General features: G+C 41.8%; 1 protein-coding gene across 1 annotated transcript in view; it reads right to left on the bottom strand.

The window, feature by feature from the left end:
• Positions 1-15,294, bottom strand: part of LOC140195309 (uncharacterized) — a 193,964-nt gene that overhangs the window by 73,693 nt on the left and 104,977 nt on the right. Inside the window, exon 7 of the mRNA XM_072253416.1 lies at positions 9,987-10,155. Within this exon, the coding sequence (XP_072109517.1) occupies positions 9,987-10,155 (169 nt within the window). The remainder of the gene's footprint in view (positions 1-9,986; positions 10,156-15,294) is intronic.

Raw genomic sequence — 15,294 nt, 5'->3', positions numbered from 1 at the left:
GCCTCAAGATGGCTGTGGCTCAAAAGAGGGGAGCCATAGAGTCATAAGTAGCTAGCCATCTGGACACAAGCTGAGGTCTGATCAGCCCCGGCTGGGCCACCTGGAGGAGGGTGTATGATATTGAAAGACCCAAAACACCCGATGATTCCAGGAACATCACAGAAGATGTGTCCAGAAGTATCAGTAGATGTATGTACACAGGGAGGTGTCAACTTATTGAAGGCAGAGGAACAGAAATACTTCTTGTCTAGGAGATAGAGCAAAGGTGGAGGATAGGCTACTACAACTGAATGAGAAAGGCAAGTAGGAGGAGAACATTTATCCTTGAAGTTTGAGCATCAATTTTCCACTTTAACTTCAGAAATGTACGCTCAGTGATCATGTTATTAGGTACCTCCTGTAACTAATAAAGTGGCCACTGAATGTATGTTTGTGGCCTTTTCCTGCTATGTAACACATGGTTATTTCAATTACTGTCAACCTCCTGTCAGACTGAACCAATCAAGCCAGTCTGACCTTTCTCTTAACAAGGAATTTTTGCCCACTGAACTGCCACTCACTGAATGTTTTTCCCACTATTGTTTGTAAACTCCAGAGATAATTATGCATGAAAATCGCAGGAGATCAGCAGTTTCTGAAATATTCAAACCACTCCATCTGGCACCAACATTCATTCCACAGTCAAAGTCACTTAGATCACATTTCTTCCCCTTTCTGATGTTTGGTCAAACAACAACAGAACCTCTTGACCATTCTGTATGCTTTTCCGCATTGAGTTGCTGCCACATGATTGACTGATTAGGCATTTGCATTAACAAGCAGGTGTATAGGTATACCTAATAAAGTGGCCCCTGAGTGTACTTTCATAAGGAAACTGTCACATGGTGCCAATTCAGCAGCAACTTCTGTACAGGCCTGCCTTGCCTATGATTGTCACCATAAACCATCATGCATTAGGAACTTCAAAAACTGGAGATGGAAATTATTGCAATATCAAATAGTTGCATAAAGGAGGTCACTTGGCCTCTATTTCAACAGAGCTGGTGACTTTCCTCCTCACTTTCCATGGAGCTGTAGCTTCATGAGGACTGCAGACTTGTCCACAGTGTGGAATATCTATGTTTGGTATATATTGGTTTGTGGGCACTATGTGTTAATACTTTACAGAACCAAAGGCATTCAACTCTTCCAATATTCAACAAGTTATGAAAGTTATTGCTCACTGTTTGGGCAAAAACTTAGACACTTTCATCCTGCGGTAGTTGGTTGCACCAGCTGCATTTGAGTGACCAGCGAAAGGTAAAGGGTTGCCTCCAGACGCAAGGACCATCCAAGAGATTTCCATGACCAGCACATGGTCTCCAGGCATAATTGTGCAAAAAGCCAGGGCTTTATGATTCTATCAAGCATGTAGTGTATGTTAGAACTTCTCCTTCACCTTCCCTCTCACACCCAATCACTTCAGTTAGTCCTCTCACAAAGATGACATGAGACTTCATGCAGTACTATTCTAAAATATGGTCTTAAACATAGAGAAAATTCTTGACCAATGTGTTTGCTTCAGGAGACTTTAATACTAGATTACCTCTTGTGCCACTATGTACAGGAAATCAATGACCGTGGCCCTCATCTGAAGCAGCATTAAAGGTCAAAGAATAGCTGTTCTAGACAACAATTTCTCTATTTAAGTCCACGGTTTGTGCCTTTATTTTAGAACTTAGCTTTCCAGAGGTTCCCTCTTTTCGTCTAATGGGAATAGGGGATTATGTGACACTATGCAGCTTGGAGTTACTGTGTTTGTGGTAGCATTTATTCATCAATCGACAACTCTAAAACCAGATTAAACTGTCACTTACCTATTACATTTCTGTGAGCAAACTGGCTGCTACAGTTGGTTAATAGATAACAAAGACTAAATTTTGAAAGTAATTTCTAGTAGAAAATAAAAGATAGAGGATCCCTGGCACTCACTGTCCACTCACCAGCCTTGCAGGAAAACAGGAGCAGGACATAACATGTATGCGGTTTCCCTTGTCTTCATCTACCACCCTATGAGCCTCTGCATCCAATACATCATTCTCCACAACCTCTGCCACCTCGAACAGAATTCCATCACCAGGCATCTCCTCCCCTCCTCTCCTCTTTCCGCTTTCTATAGGAATCACTCTCTCCATGTCTTCCTTTTCCATGCGTTCTTTCCCACTGCGTATCCTTGCAAACTTCCCCTACTCTTCCTCCTTCACTACTATTCCAAGGCCTAAACAATCCCTTTAGGCGAGGCAGCACTTCACATGCAATCTATCATTGTCATTTATTGTATCTGGTGCTTCCAGCGTGGCCTCCTCTACATCTGTGAGATCTCACGCAGATTGGGGAAATCACTTTGTTGAGCACCTTGGCTCCATCTGCTGCAACAGCCAGGATCTCCTGGTGGTCAGCCATTTGAAGTCCAATCCCATTCCCATACTGACAAGTCTGTCTACAGCCTCCTCTACTGCAACTCTGAAGCCAGGCACAGAATGGAGGAACAACACCTTATATTCCGTCATGTGATGGAATAATGACATCATTGCTTAACTTCCAATAACCATAGAAACCATAGAAACTACAGCACAGAAACAAGCCTTTTGGCCCTTCTTGGCTGTGCCGAACCATTTTCTGCCTAGTCCCACTGAGCTGCACACGGACCATATCCCTCCATACACCTCCCATCCATGTATCTGTCCAATTTATTCTTAAATGTTAAAAAAGAATCCGCATTTACCACCTCGTCTGGCAGCTCATTCTATACTCCCACCACTCTCTGTGTGAAGAAGCCCCCACTGATGTTCCCTTTAAACTTTTCCCCCCTCACCCTTAACCCATGTCCTCTGGTTTTTTTCTCCCCTTGCCTCAGTGGAAAAAGCCTGCTTGCATTCACTCTATCTATACCCATCATAATTTTATATACCTCTATCAAATCTCCCCTCATTCTTCTACGCTCCAGGGAATAAAGTCCTAACCTATTCAACCTTTCTCTGTAACTGAGTTTCTCAAGTCCCAGCAACATCCTTGTAAACCTTCTCTGCACTCTTTCAACCTTATTTATATCCTTCCTGTAATTTGGTGACCAAAACTGAACACAATACTCCAGATTCGGCCTCACCAATGCCTTATACAACCTCATCATAACATTCCAGCTCTTATACTCAATACTTCGATTAATAACGGCCAATGTACCAAAAGCTCTCTTTACGACCCTATCTACCTGTGACGACACTTTTAGGGAATTTTGTATCTGTATTCCCAGATCCCTCTGTTCCACTGCACTCCTCAGTGCCTTACCATTAACCCTGTATGTTCTACGTTGGTTTGTCCTTCCAACGTGCAATACCTCACACTTGTCAGTATTAAACTCCATCTGCCATTTTTCAGCCCATTTTTCCAGCTGGTCCAAGTCCCTCTGCAGGCTCTGAAAACTTTCCTCACTGTCTACTACACCTCCAATCTTTGTATCATCAGCAAACTTGCTGATCCAATTTACCACATTATCATCCAGATCATTGATATAGATGACAAATAACAATGGACCCAGCACTGATCCCTGTGGCACACCACTAGTCACAGGCCTCCACTCAGAGAAGCAATTCTCTACTACCACTCTTTGGCTTCTTCCATCAAGCCAATGTCTAATCCAATTTACCACCTCTCCATGTATACCTAGCGACTGAATTTTCCTAACTAACCTCCCATGCGGGACCTTGTCAAAGGCCTTACTGAAGTCCATGCAGACAATACCTACTGCCTTCCCTTCATCCATTTTCCTGGTAACCTCCTCGAAAAACTCCAACAGATTGGTCAAACATGACCTACCACGAAACATGAACCACTCTGCTCTTTTTTCATTTATCCCTGTGACCTCTAAACCCCTTCTTCTTCTCCTTCCCTTCTCTTATGACCTGTCCATCTCATCATCACCTTCACCTCCTGTGGTTTCCCATGTACTTCCTTTACTCCATGGTCTACTGTCCTCTTCTATCAGAGATTTCTCCTTCTTCAGCTCTTTGCCTTCCCTGCCTATCAGTTCAAAGCTTCTCATATTATTCTCTTTTCCCTCCACTCCACCCTCCTGCCTTCCTCCCCTTAACTGGATTCATCTACCACCCGCCATCTCCTGCTTCTCCCCCTCACCCTACGCTTTTATTCTGGCTTCTTTCTTCACAGATCTGTTCATTTCCCCCCAGAGTTGCTGCCTGACTAACTAACTTCCACCAGCACTTTATATGTGTTGAATGGACCAGGAGCAGGAATAGGCCTCAGGCCCTACTAGCCTGTCTGTCATTTAAGCATATATAATCTATGTCCGCCCTCAACTCCCCTATGCCATTTCTTCATTTCCCTCTTTTCCTCAAGCTAATAAATATTTTTAGACATTCACTTTAAATACTTCAGTGATTCAGCTTCCACCACCCACTGCGGTGAGAAATACAAAGACTCACCACCTTCTGCAAGAAAAAGAACCTTTAGCAACTTAGTTATAAATAGGTAACCTCCTAACTTTTACCTGTGTCTCCTTGTTTGAAACTCACCCACAAGTGAAAACATCCCAGCATACAAGGGATATTTGGTAAATTCGTGGCCTAAGGTAGAAGGAGTCAATTTTAGAAAACCTAGCCCATTTATTTTTCAACATTGTTCCCTCCTACATTTACACACTTAGTCCAGCAGTCACGGAGCACACGGATCCCTTCTTTCTAGAAGTTGGCGTCTTGGACCTCCAGTAGGTGGTCCACAGCAGGGGTGATTGTTAAGTTTGTGGCCTAAGGTAGAAGGAGATGAGCTACACAGCTCTCGTTACATGCACATGCAGTTCAACTCTTCAAGTGATTATGCAGAAAGTTTGAAGTTAATAACTCATCTCCTTCTACCTTAGGCCACGAACTTATCAATCACCCCTGCTGTGGACCACTTCTGGAGGTCCAAGACGCCGACTTCTACAAAGAAGGGATCTGTATGCTCCATGACCACTGGACTAAGTGCGTAAATGTAGGAAAAATAAATGTGCTAGGTTTTTTAAAATTGACTCCTCCTACCTTAGGCCACGAAATCATCAATCACCCCTTGTATATTCTGTCAAGTCCCTTAGGTATCCACCGCTAGTCACACCATCTTCTTGTATTCCTTTTTGGCATTTAGCAGGGACTGCTCCCTTCATGATTGTCTGGTCACTGACTTGAATGTTGACTGACTTTTACAGATGTTCATTGATGGACTCAATTTTTCCAATATTTCTGTTTCTGAAACAATTTCTTATAATGGATTTAAGGCAGCCTAAGTACAAAAAAGATGTAATACAAGTTCACTTTCTCCCTTCCTTTGGAATGTCATGAAGTATGCTTGAGGCAATTTTGTTTAATATATTGCTCACCATCTCCTGTGAACTATAGACATAACCGGATTTGTAATTACAACCTCCTATAATACTATGCAATCATTGTGTTGTAAGATTACACTGAAAGAATTCATTGTGCAGGCAAAGAAAGTGTGCACATGTAAGATGTTAGCAAGTATCCAAACACAAATAGATAAGCATCCATAAGAAATCTAAAGAGTTTTTTGTTCATACGACCATCATTCAATGAATTCATGGCTCAACTAACCCAATGAATTCATCTAATCTAGTGGTTCCTGAGGTGGGCAATATCACCCCCCTCCCCCCCCCCCCCCCCGGGAGCGACAGGAGTTTCTAATGAGGTGATAAGGATAAAGGGGGCAGTGGGGGGGGAGGCACTGGGTAGCAAGAGGGACAGCTGACGAATTACAGGCTTAATTGAAGAAACTCATTACTTATTATAAACAGTTGATTCTTAGTATCTCATAATTGATTATAATGATCACGTAATCTTCTCATCACTTACTAACCCACAGTTTTCTTCGACATTGATCAAAGCGCATTATAGTTGTTGAAAGGCAATGTGTCACTTGTACATTTGGTATATCGTGAGAAATCTGGACTGAAGAAATTGTGTTATTTTTGGGCCTGGCCTGCGCATTATTGCTATTCAATACTGTAATACAGTGTTAGCCAGTACAAATCCCATAATCTAATTACACAGTGATGCAATTCTTGTGAATTAGGGCAAATTTCAAAACCTGCCCTTTTGAATGGTCTTGTCCACATATCTCTAGTCCCTGGCCCGAGATATTGCAGTCCCACTTTATATACCTTCAGGCAGAGAGTCATGTTTTGCCTGAGTTATGATGACATCATAATTTTCCCCTTTGTTGACCGCAGCAGTTGAGGTTGGACCCTAACAATAGGTGATTGACCAGGGTCATTAATCCATAATGAAAATGGCAGAAGCAGACCAAATGAAAAAGAAGTGTAGACAGTATTAGTGTGGAGTATCTAAAATATGGATTTATACCAACAGCAGCCAATGTGTCTGTTATGTGGAAAATGTTTTTTTTTCTAATGAGGCAATGAAATAGTCTAGGCTCCTCGAACATTTGAACAGAATACGTTTTGATAAAACAAACAAGAATTTGGCTTATTTTCAGTTGCTTTGTGAAACTGCTCAGAAACTAAAAACACATCAAAGCATGTTTACCAGCACTTCACAACAAAGCATGGTCTGCATGCTTCAAATAACATATCATTGTTCATTGCTAAGTCCCTTACAATTGGAAAAGAACAGATTCTGCCAGCAGTAAGGCAGGTTCTGAGTATGGTTTTGCATAAGTCACCAGACCAAATAATTCCACTCAGCGACAACTCTGTTCAAAGACGAGTAGATGAAATGTCTGAGAATGTGGAAGACACATTGTGCAACATACTCAGGACAACAAAATGTGCTCTGCAGTTGAATGAGTAAACTTTGCCAGGAAACAAATATTTTCTTCTTGGTTATGTTTGCTTCATAAAAGATGAAAGCATGGTTTAAAAGTTGTTATTTGCAAGGGGACTGAAAACAGATACGAAGGGGGAGTCAATATTTTGAGTTCATCTAAACTTGCAAAACAAATATTTGTATTTGCTGGTGGTGAGTTTATTTGTAATTCCAGAGGGCTTTTCAATGCTCTCATGAAAAAGATAATAGATCCATTCTGTTTCAGTTATCTCAAAAACGCCTGATTCAAAAAGTGTACTTTCCCAGGAACAAATTGCATTTAATTTGCAAATCACCACTTAATTTTACTTCCAAAGTAATTAACTTGGACTAGATGAAATTTTTGCTCAAAGTAATCAAAGCCTGAGATCTCATTCAGGTACTTGGGCACATATTGGCTTGGGTACAAGTTCTGATCATTCATTGTGGTAAAAATATTGGAAAGATGCAACGTGCATGTCATGATTCACTAAAATTCTAATCAGGAAAGATTTAAAATGAAGAAAAGAAATGGATGGAAATTAACTTATACAGTGTTTTTTTCTGGCAACATATGACTAATAATCGATTTCTTTACACTCTAGCGTAGTGGTTGCCAACCAGTCAATCGTGATCAACCGTTCGATCTTTGAGACTTCCCCAGTAGACCCCGAAAAAAGATGAAAAATAAATACACAAATACATTATGCCTGATAAACCTTTTGACGCAAATATGTGGTAACTTCTACTTTGAAAAAGGACCACTTGACAACTTCATGCCCAAAAGAAACAACTTTATCTAGGACAGTAAAACAATATTCGCATACAGAGGTTTTCACTAATGCGCACCGGGCAGAAAAGACTGGAAAGAAAACCCCACAACCCCAGAAACAATCTCTCTTTACAAACAGCTTTCCATAGCGGGAGGACTGCTATATTATCATGATCCTAATTGGTATTAACTTACCCTTATAATGCTCACATTACAACACTTCTCCCCTTTTAAATTCCAACATTCCCCAAATGTAAAGAAATGGGAAACAGAAACAGTGGCATCATTAACTTGCGTACCCCTGAAACTTACACTAGTGTCTCAGTAACAGTTTACCAATACCAGGAAAGTTGAGGAGCTCAAATCGGGGTTGAAAGCCCAGCAAACATGCTGCTCAGAGGACGTGGATCGACAAGTGTTAGAGGACTTGTCACTCTGTGAATATTTTTCACGACAGTTCGATGAATCCCTGGATGTAATGCAAACAGCTCAGTTTGTTGTATTTGTCGAATGGCTTTCCAGGATTTTACAACAAAGGAGATCTTCCTCACTCTTTTGCAATTAAAGGAGAGAATGAGAGGTGAGGATATTTACAATGAGTTTTAAAAAATGTCCGTGAAAATGACATCCCCATTCATAAACTGGTGGCAATTACTACTGATGGGGCCCCAACAATGCGCGGTGTGTGCGCTGGTTTTATAGCACTGTGCCGTAATGACCCTGATTTTCTCGACTTCCTGGAATATTACTGTGTGATTCATCAGCAGGCCTTGGCTGGGAAGGTCATGGACTTTTCTCATGTAATGACACTGGTGGTCAAACTGATAAACTTGATTCGAGCAAAAGCGCTTCAGCATCACTTATTCAAGGTGTTATTGGATGAGCTCGATGCCTCTATGGCCTGTTTGATATGCTGGTTACAGTGTTTCCTTGGTTGAATTAATTTGAAAGTTTGACAAAAGCATTTTATGTAATTAAAATACAATTAGCCCAAATAACACTGGTCAAAGAACACTGAGACTGTCTACAAGAAGGGTCAGAGCCGTCTCTATTTCCTGAGGAAAGTGAGGTCCTTTAACATCTGCCGGACGATGCTGAGGATGTTCTACGAGTCTGTGGTGGCCAGTGCTATCATGTTTGCTGTTGTGTGCTGGGGCAGCAGGCTGAGGGTAGTAGACACCAACAGAATCAACAAACTCATTCGTAAGGCCAGTGATGTTGTGGGGATGGAACTGGACTCTCTCACTGTGGCGACTGAAAAGAGGATGCTGTCTAAGTTGCATGCCATCTTGGACAATGTCTCCCATCCACTACATAATGTACTGGGTGGGCACAGGAATACATTCAGCCAGAGACTCATTCCTCCGAAATGCAACACTGAGCGTCATAGGAAGTCATTCCTGCCTGTGGCCATCAAACTTTGCAACACCTCCCTTGGAGGGTCAGATACCCTGAGCCAATAGGCTGGTCCTGGACTTATTTCATAATTTACTGGCATAATTTACATATTACTATTTAACTATTTATGGTTTTATTACTATTTATTATTTATCGTGCAACTGTAACGAAAACCAATTTCCTCTGGGATCAATAAAGTATGACTATGACTATGACTAAAAGGCCTCAAGTTGGAAGTACAATTTGAGCCGTTTTTTTCTCTAAACAATTTAGTAGGTTGATCTTGCCTTTCAGTAAGGCCGAGGTAGGGGATCTTGGGCTTAAAAAGGTCGGTGACCACAACTCTAGAGCAAAACAAGATGAAAATTTCTAAATTGTTTTGTATAATTCAGTAAATTCAAATGGCCACTTCTGGCATGACTTATTCAGTTCTGGCATGATTTTCTCAACAGACACTTGCATGATTACATCATTCACTGGATAAGGTTCTCTCTTAAGCATTGCATTGGATATTAGACCAGGTTATTCCAGCAGACCTCAACATTGGGCACTCCAGAAACAACTATGTCTTCAAAATGTGGTGTTGAAAGTGACCCTGTAAATTAATTCCCAAGCTTTCCTTGTTCCTTTGGGAACCCATGCATATTGTACCAATCCCTACAACATTCCCATGGTACCTGATCTCACTCCTAACCCCACAAGCCTCAGGGCCTAACCTTCTAATGTCATTCCCTGACCCCTGCTCCCCAACGATAACCTTGTTCCTAAAGAGGGCCACGTCCAATCCTAAATCCACAAGGCAAACCTCGGTCTCGAACCTGCTACCTAATTTCCACCCCTCACTAATCTAATGTCTATTTATCCTCCTTTAATTGAAGAGGAAGAATCATTATAGCGCGTTAAAGGGCTCCACTTGTGTCAAGTGCTACAGTCTGTTGATTATATTCTTTTATTAAGTACTGGTTTACCTGCGGAATGGTGTGATCCATCTCCCAAGTTCAAGATCGCAGTATGAACTGTTCTCTTTACAGCACACCTGAAGTTCAATTCTGTGATCCCAAATAGCACAGGTTCCATCTGTTGTTCCAGGACATGACAATGAAACATCAAGTTCTAAACGGTTAAATGAAGATAGATCTGTGGAAGATAGCAATGTTTTGATTTTATTTATTATTTATATATCTGCAGTACCCACCTCATCAAATTTTGCACAAGGTAACTTTTCTAGCCTCCTACTGTCTATGATCATTAATTCCATCATGCCATTACAACCTTTCAAAAGTGGTTATAAACCTTGTCCTTTATCTTCCTCTTTTCTGACTTTGTTTAGTACTCTCAAACAGTATATTGTTTTTCCTTTGATGGACCTGCATATGACTAAACAAATTTATTTGGTAGGGGTGGAACTTCAGGCAGGATGTTGAACCTCCAATTCTTTCATTGCCACCATTAAAATCTCTGACAGGAGGTGTGGAAAGTATTTTCTGTTATTACTATTCTTTACACTAAGATTCTACAGCAGAAACAAATACAGTTGTAGAAAATAAAGTTAGGATAATCCAAAATAAAGCAAAGAACATCACAGCTTCCTTATATGTATCTTAATTAAGACCCATCTGGAATATTTAACTTAAATTTGGTAATACTGCACTATATTTTCAGAAACAGAATTAGAATCAGAGTTAATATCACTGGCATATGTCGTGAAATTTGTTGTTTTGCGGTAGCAGTACATTGCAATACATAATAGTAATCATATAATGAAACCTATAAATTAAAATAAGTATATATAATAAAAAAATAAATTCAGCACTAAATTTCTGTTTCCAGGTCAAGTTGCAACATTCCGCAAATTCAACCAGGTACCTTCCATCTAAACTTCTGCTTGCTAGAAGCAGCTGTCTTTTCTTTCCAGCATGTAGGATGTTACTTCCAGTGCAACTGTAGTTTAGTGCATTACAAAGAGAAATTAAGTTCTATTGTTCCAAAGTACATTTGTTATTTGGAATTCACTGTGGAGCTAGCTTTTGATATTGTTGCATGCTGTGCTGCTGCACAATTTAAAAAGAACACCCCTGAGCAGATCCCACTCTGAAACTGGGAAGCAATTTCAAGTAAGTTTCCTTATATCAGTAAGGAAATTATTCTGTAGGTAACAAGTGATTTATTTATTTACCTGTTCTCCATCAAGCACTCCTCAGTAGTCATTCCCCTTCTATAGTACCAATAGACAACCACTCTCTTCCAAACTCAAAACCTGCACCCAGCATCTCTCTAATTCCGATGTTAGCCAATCTCGTCCATCATCTGTCTCCTCCCGATCACTGGTAACACTAAGTAACCAATCAACACAAGTCTAACCCTACTCACTAACAGACCCAATTCACAGTGATAACCCAACACAACCACTTGTCACATGACACAAACCAATTAGCCTTCACATCCACTGCACAAATCACCCAAGATGCCCTCATACTCACACATCCCAATCTAATTGTCCTCTGCACCCCTCCACAAATGAGTCCACCAAACTCCAACCAACAATGATATTTCTTATTTATTGATTTCCTTCCTAAAGCAGCCACACCTGACTCACTGACCCCTTTTCCAATTCACAACCCTCCTTCACCTTGTCTACATGATTTCTCCAGAACCACACAAACCTAGAATCAAAAAGGAGATAAGGGCTAACAGATTAATGCCCAGTTTCAAGTTACAAGATATCATAGCTCAGAAGTTAAACATATTCACTATACGAATCTTTCAACTTAAATAACAGCCTGAAAATCAAATGAAAAAAGAATCTACAAACTCTTAGCGGGTCATTCAGCACCTGGAGAAGGCGAAACAGAGTGAATATTCTGGGTCAAAGATCATTCACCAGAACAACAACTTTCCTTTACTAACACAAGAGATTCTGCAGTTGCTGAAAATCTTAGGCAACACATACAAAATGTAGGAGGTACTCAGCAAGTCAGGCAGCATCCATGGAGGGGAATAAAAAAAAATCAACATTTCAGACTCAGGCCCTTCAACAGGACTGTAAAGGAAAGGGGCAGGTGCCAAAATAAGAAGCTAAGGTGAGGAGAAGGAGTACAAACTTGCAGGTGATAGGTGAGGGGGAAGGTAAGTAGGTGGACGTCGGGGGTATGAAGTTAGAACTGGGAGCTGATAGGTGGCAGAGATAAAGAGCTGAAGAAGGAATCTAATAGGAGATAACAATTTATCATGGAAGAAAGAGAAGGTGATGAGCAACCAGAAGGGCAAAAGTTTAGGTGTAATGTGAGGGGAAACTTCTTTACTCAGAGAGTGGTAGCTGTGTGGAACGAGCTTCCAGCAGAAGTGGTTGAGGCAGGTTCGATGTTGTCATTTAAAGTTAAATTGGATAGATATATGGACAGGAAAGGAATGGAGGGTTATGGGCCGAGTGCAGGTCGGTGGGACTAGGTGAGAGTAAGAGTTCGGCATGGACTAGAAGGGCCGAGACAGCCTGTTTCCATGCTGTAATTGTCATAAGAAGTTGATGGGCAAGTGAAGAGAAAGGGTGAGGGAGCAACCAGAGTGGGGAATGTAAAAAGAGAGAAGTGAGAGGGGGAAATAATTACTTGAAGTCAGAGAAATCGATGTGCATGCTATCAGGTTGAAGGCTGCACAGAAAGAATATGGGATATTGCTCCTCCAACCTGCATTTAGCCTCATTGTGGCAGTAGAGGAGGCTATGGACAAACATGTCAGAATGGGAATGGGAAGTTAAATTGAAATCAGTGGCCACTAGGAGATCCTGCCTTTTACGGCAGATAAGGCAAAGATTTCGATAAAGCAGTCTCCTAACTGCATCAGGTCTCACCAATGTAGAGAAAGCCAGACCGGAAACACTTGTTACAGTAGATGAGTCTGACAGACTTGCAGGTGGTGCTGCCTCACCTGGAAGGGCTGTTTGGGGCCCTAAATGGAGGTGAGGGAGGAAGTGTAGAGGCAGGCGTAGCACTTGTCACCCTTGCAGAGATAAGCACCAGGAGCAAGATCGGTGGGGAGGGATGAGTGGACAAGGGAGTCATGCAAGATTGACCCCTATGGGATGGGAAAGATGTACTTAGTGGTAGGATCCCTTTGGAGATGGTACAAGTTACGGAGAACTATGTGCTGGATGCGGCAGCTCCTGGGGTGGTAGATAAGGGGTACTTTATCCCTGTTGTATCAGCTGGTGGATAGGCTGAGAACAGATGTGTGGGAAATGGACGGAGATGTGGGAGAGGGCAGCATCAATGGTGATGGGAGGGAAATCTTGTTCTTTTGAGAAAAAAAGGACATCTCAGATATTATAGAATGGAAAGCCTCATACTGAGAACAGATGCAGTTGAAACATTGGAAGTGAGAGAAGGGAATACAATTTTAACAAGTGATAGGTTGGGGAGAGGTATAGTCAAGATTACTGTGAAAGTCAGTGGTTTTGTATAATATGTCAGTAGACAGTCTGTCTCTAGAGATGTTTCCTACTTTTCTCTGTTTCTATTCCCCATCCTGGTTACCGTCTCACCCTTTCCCTTCTCCTCAACCACGCATCACCTCCCTCAGATTGCCCAAATCCGTCTCTATCTTCCTTGATCCACCATCCTCTCCTATCAGATTCCTCCTTCAGCCCTTTACCTTTTGCCACCTATCATAAGACCATAAGATATAGGAGCAGAAGTAGACCATTCAGCCCATCGAGTCTGCTCCACCACTCAATTATGGGCTGATCCAATTTTTCCAGTCATCCCCACTCCCCTGCCTTCTCTTCATACCCTTTGATGGATAATCAAGAACCTATTTATCTCTGCCTTAAATGCACCCAATTACTTGGCCTCCACAGCCACTCGTGGCAACAAATTCCACAGATTTACCACCCTCTGACTAAAGTAATTTCTCCACATCTCTGTTCAACATGGACGTCCTTCAATCCTGAAGTCATGCCCTCTTGTCCTGGACTCCCCTACCATGGGAAATAACTTTGCCATATCTAATCTGTTCAGGCCTTTTAACAGTTGGAATGTTTCTATGACATCCCCCGCGCCCCCCCCCCCATTCTCCTGAACTCCAGGGAATACAGCCCAAGAGATGCCAGACATTCCTCATATGGTAACCCTTTCATTCCTGGAATCATTCTTGTGAATCTTCTCTGAACCCACTCCAATGTCAGTATATCCTTTATAAAATAAGGAGACCAAAACTGCACACAATACTCTCAGAGTGGTCTCACAAGTGCCTTATAGAGTCTCAACATCACATCCCTGCTCTTATATTCTATACCTCTAGAAATGAATGCCAACACTGCATTTGCCTTCCTCACCACCAACTCAACCTGGAGGATAACCTTTAGGGTATCCTGCACAAGGACTTCCAAGTCCCTTTGCATCTCTGCATTTTGAATTCTCTCCCCATCTAAATAATAGCCTGCCCATTTATTTTTTCCACCAAAGTGCATGACCGTACAATTTCCAACACTGTATTTCATTTGCCACTTCTTTGCCCATTCCGCTAAACTATTTAAGTCTCTCTGCAGGCTCTGTTTCTTCAACACTACCCGCTCCTCCACCTATCTTTGTATCATTGGCAAATTTAGCCACAAATCCATTAGTCCCATAGTCCAAATCATTGACACACATCACAAAAAGCAGCGGTCCCAACACCAAACCCTGTGGAACTCCATTGGTAACCAGCAGCCAGCCAGAACAGGATCCCTTTATTTCCACTCTCTGTTTTCTGCCAATCAGCCAATGCTCCCAGCTTCTTACTTCACTCCTCTCGTCCAGCCACCCACCTTCCCTGTCACCTAGTCTTACCTATCACATGCCAGTTTGTACTCCTTCCCCTCCCTCCACCATCTTATTCTAGCTTCTGACCCTTTTCTTTCCAGCCCTGATGAAGGGTTTCAACCCAAAGCTTTGACTGTTTATTCGCCTCCATTGATGCTGCCTGACCTGCTGGCTTCCCCCAGCACTTTGAGTGTGTTCCTTTTCCCTTTACTAAGTTCCTTTAATGTAGCAAAATGTTTTCCAGGCAGTTAACAGGATGTTACGAACATAAACAACTGTTGCAGAGCCACATCTGGAAATATCAGTGCAGTCTTCATTAGGGTTCCCTTGATGAGGTCAGCGTGTCAGCCACTTCATTTGAACTGACGAAGAAATGGAATTGAAATGGGGATGCAAGGGAAAATTTCCTCAGATTAATATTTTGCCAGCCAAAGGTACAATTCAATAATGACTAAAACTGGGAGTTACCAGGCTTAGAGAA

Source organism: Mobula birostris, chromosome 3 (assembly GCF_030028105.1).
Source record: "Mobula birostris isolate sMobBir1 chromosome 3, sMobBir1.hap1, whole genome shotgun sequence".
Lineage (NCBI taxonomy): Eukaryota > Metazoa > Chordata > Chondrichthyes > Myliobatiformes > Myliobatidae > Mobula > Mobula birostris.
This window is presented reverse-complemented; position numbering and strand designations above follow the sequence as displayed.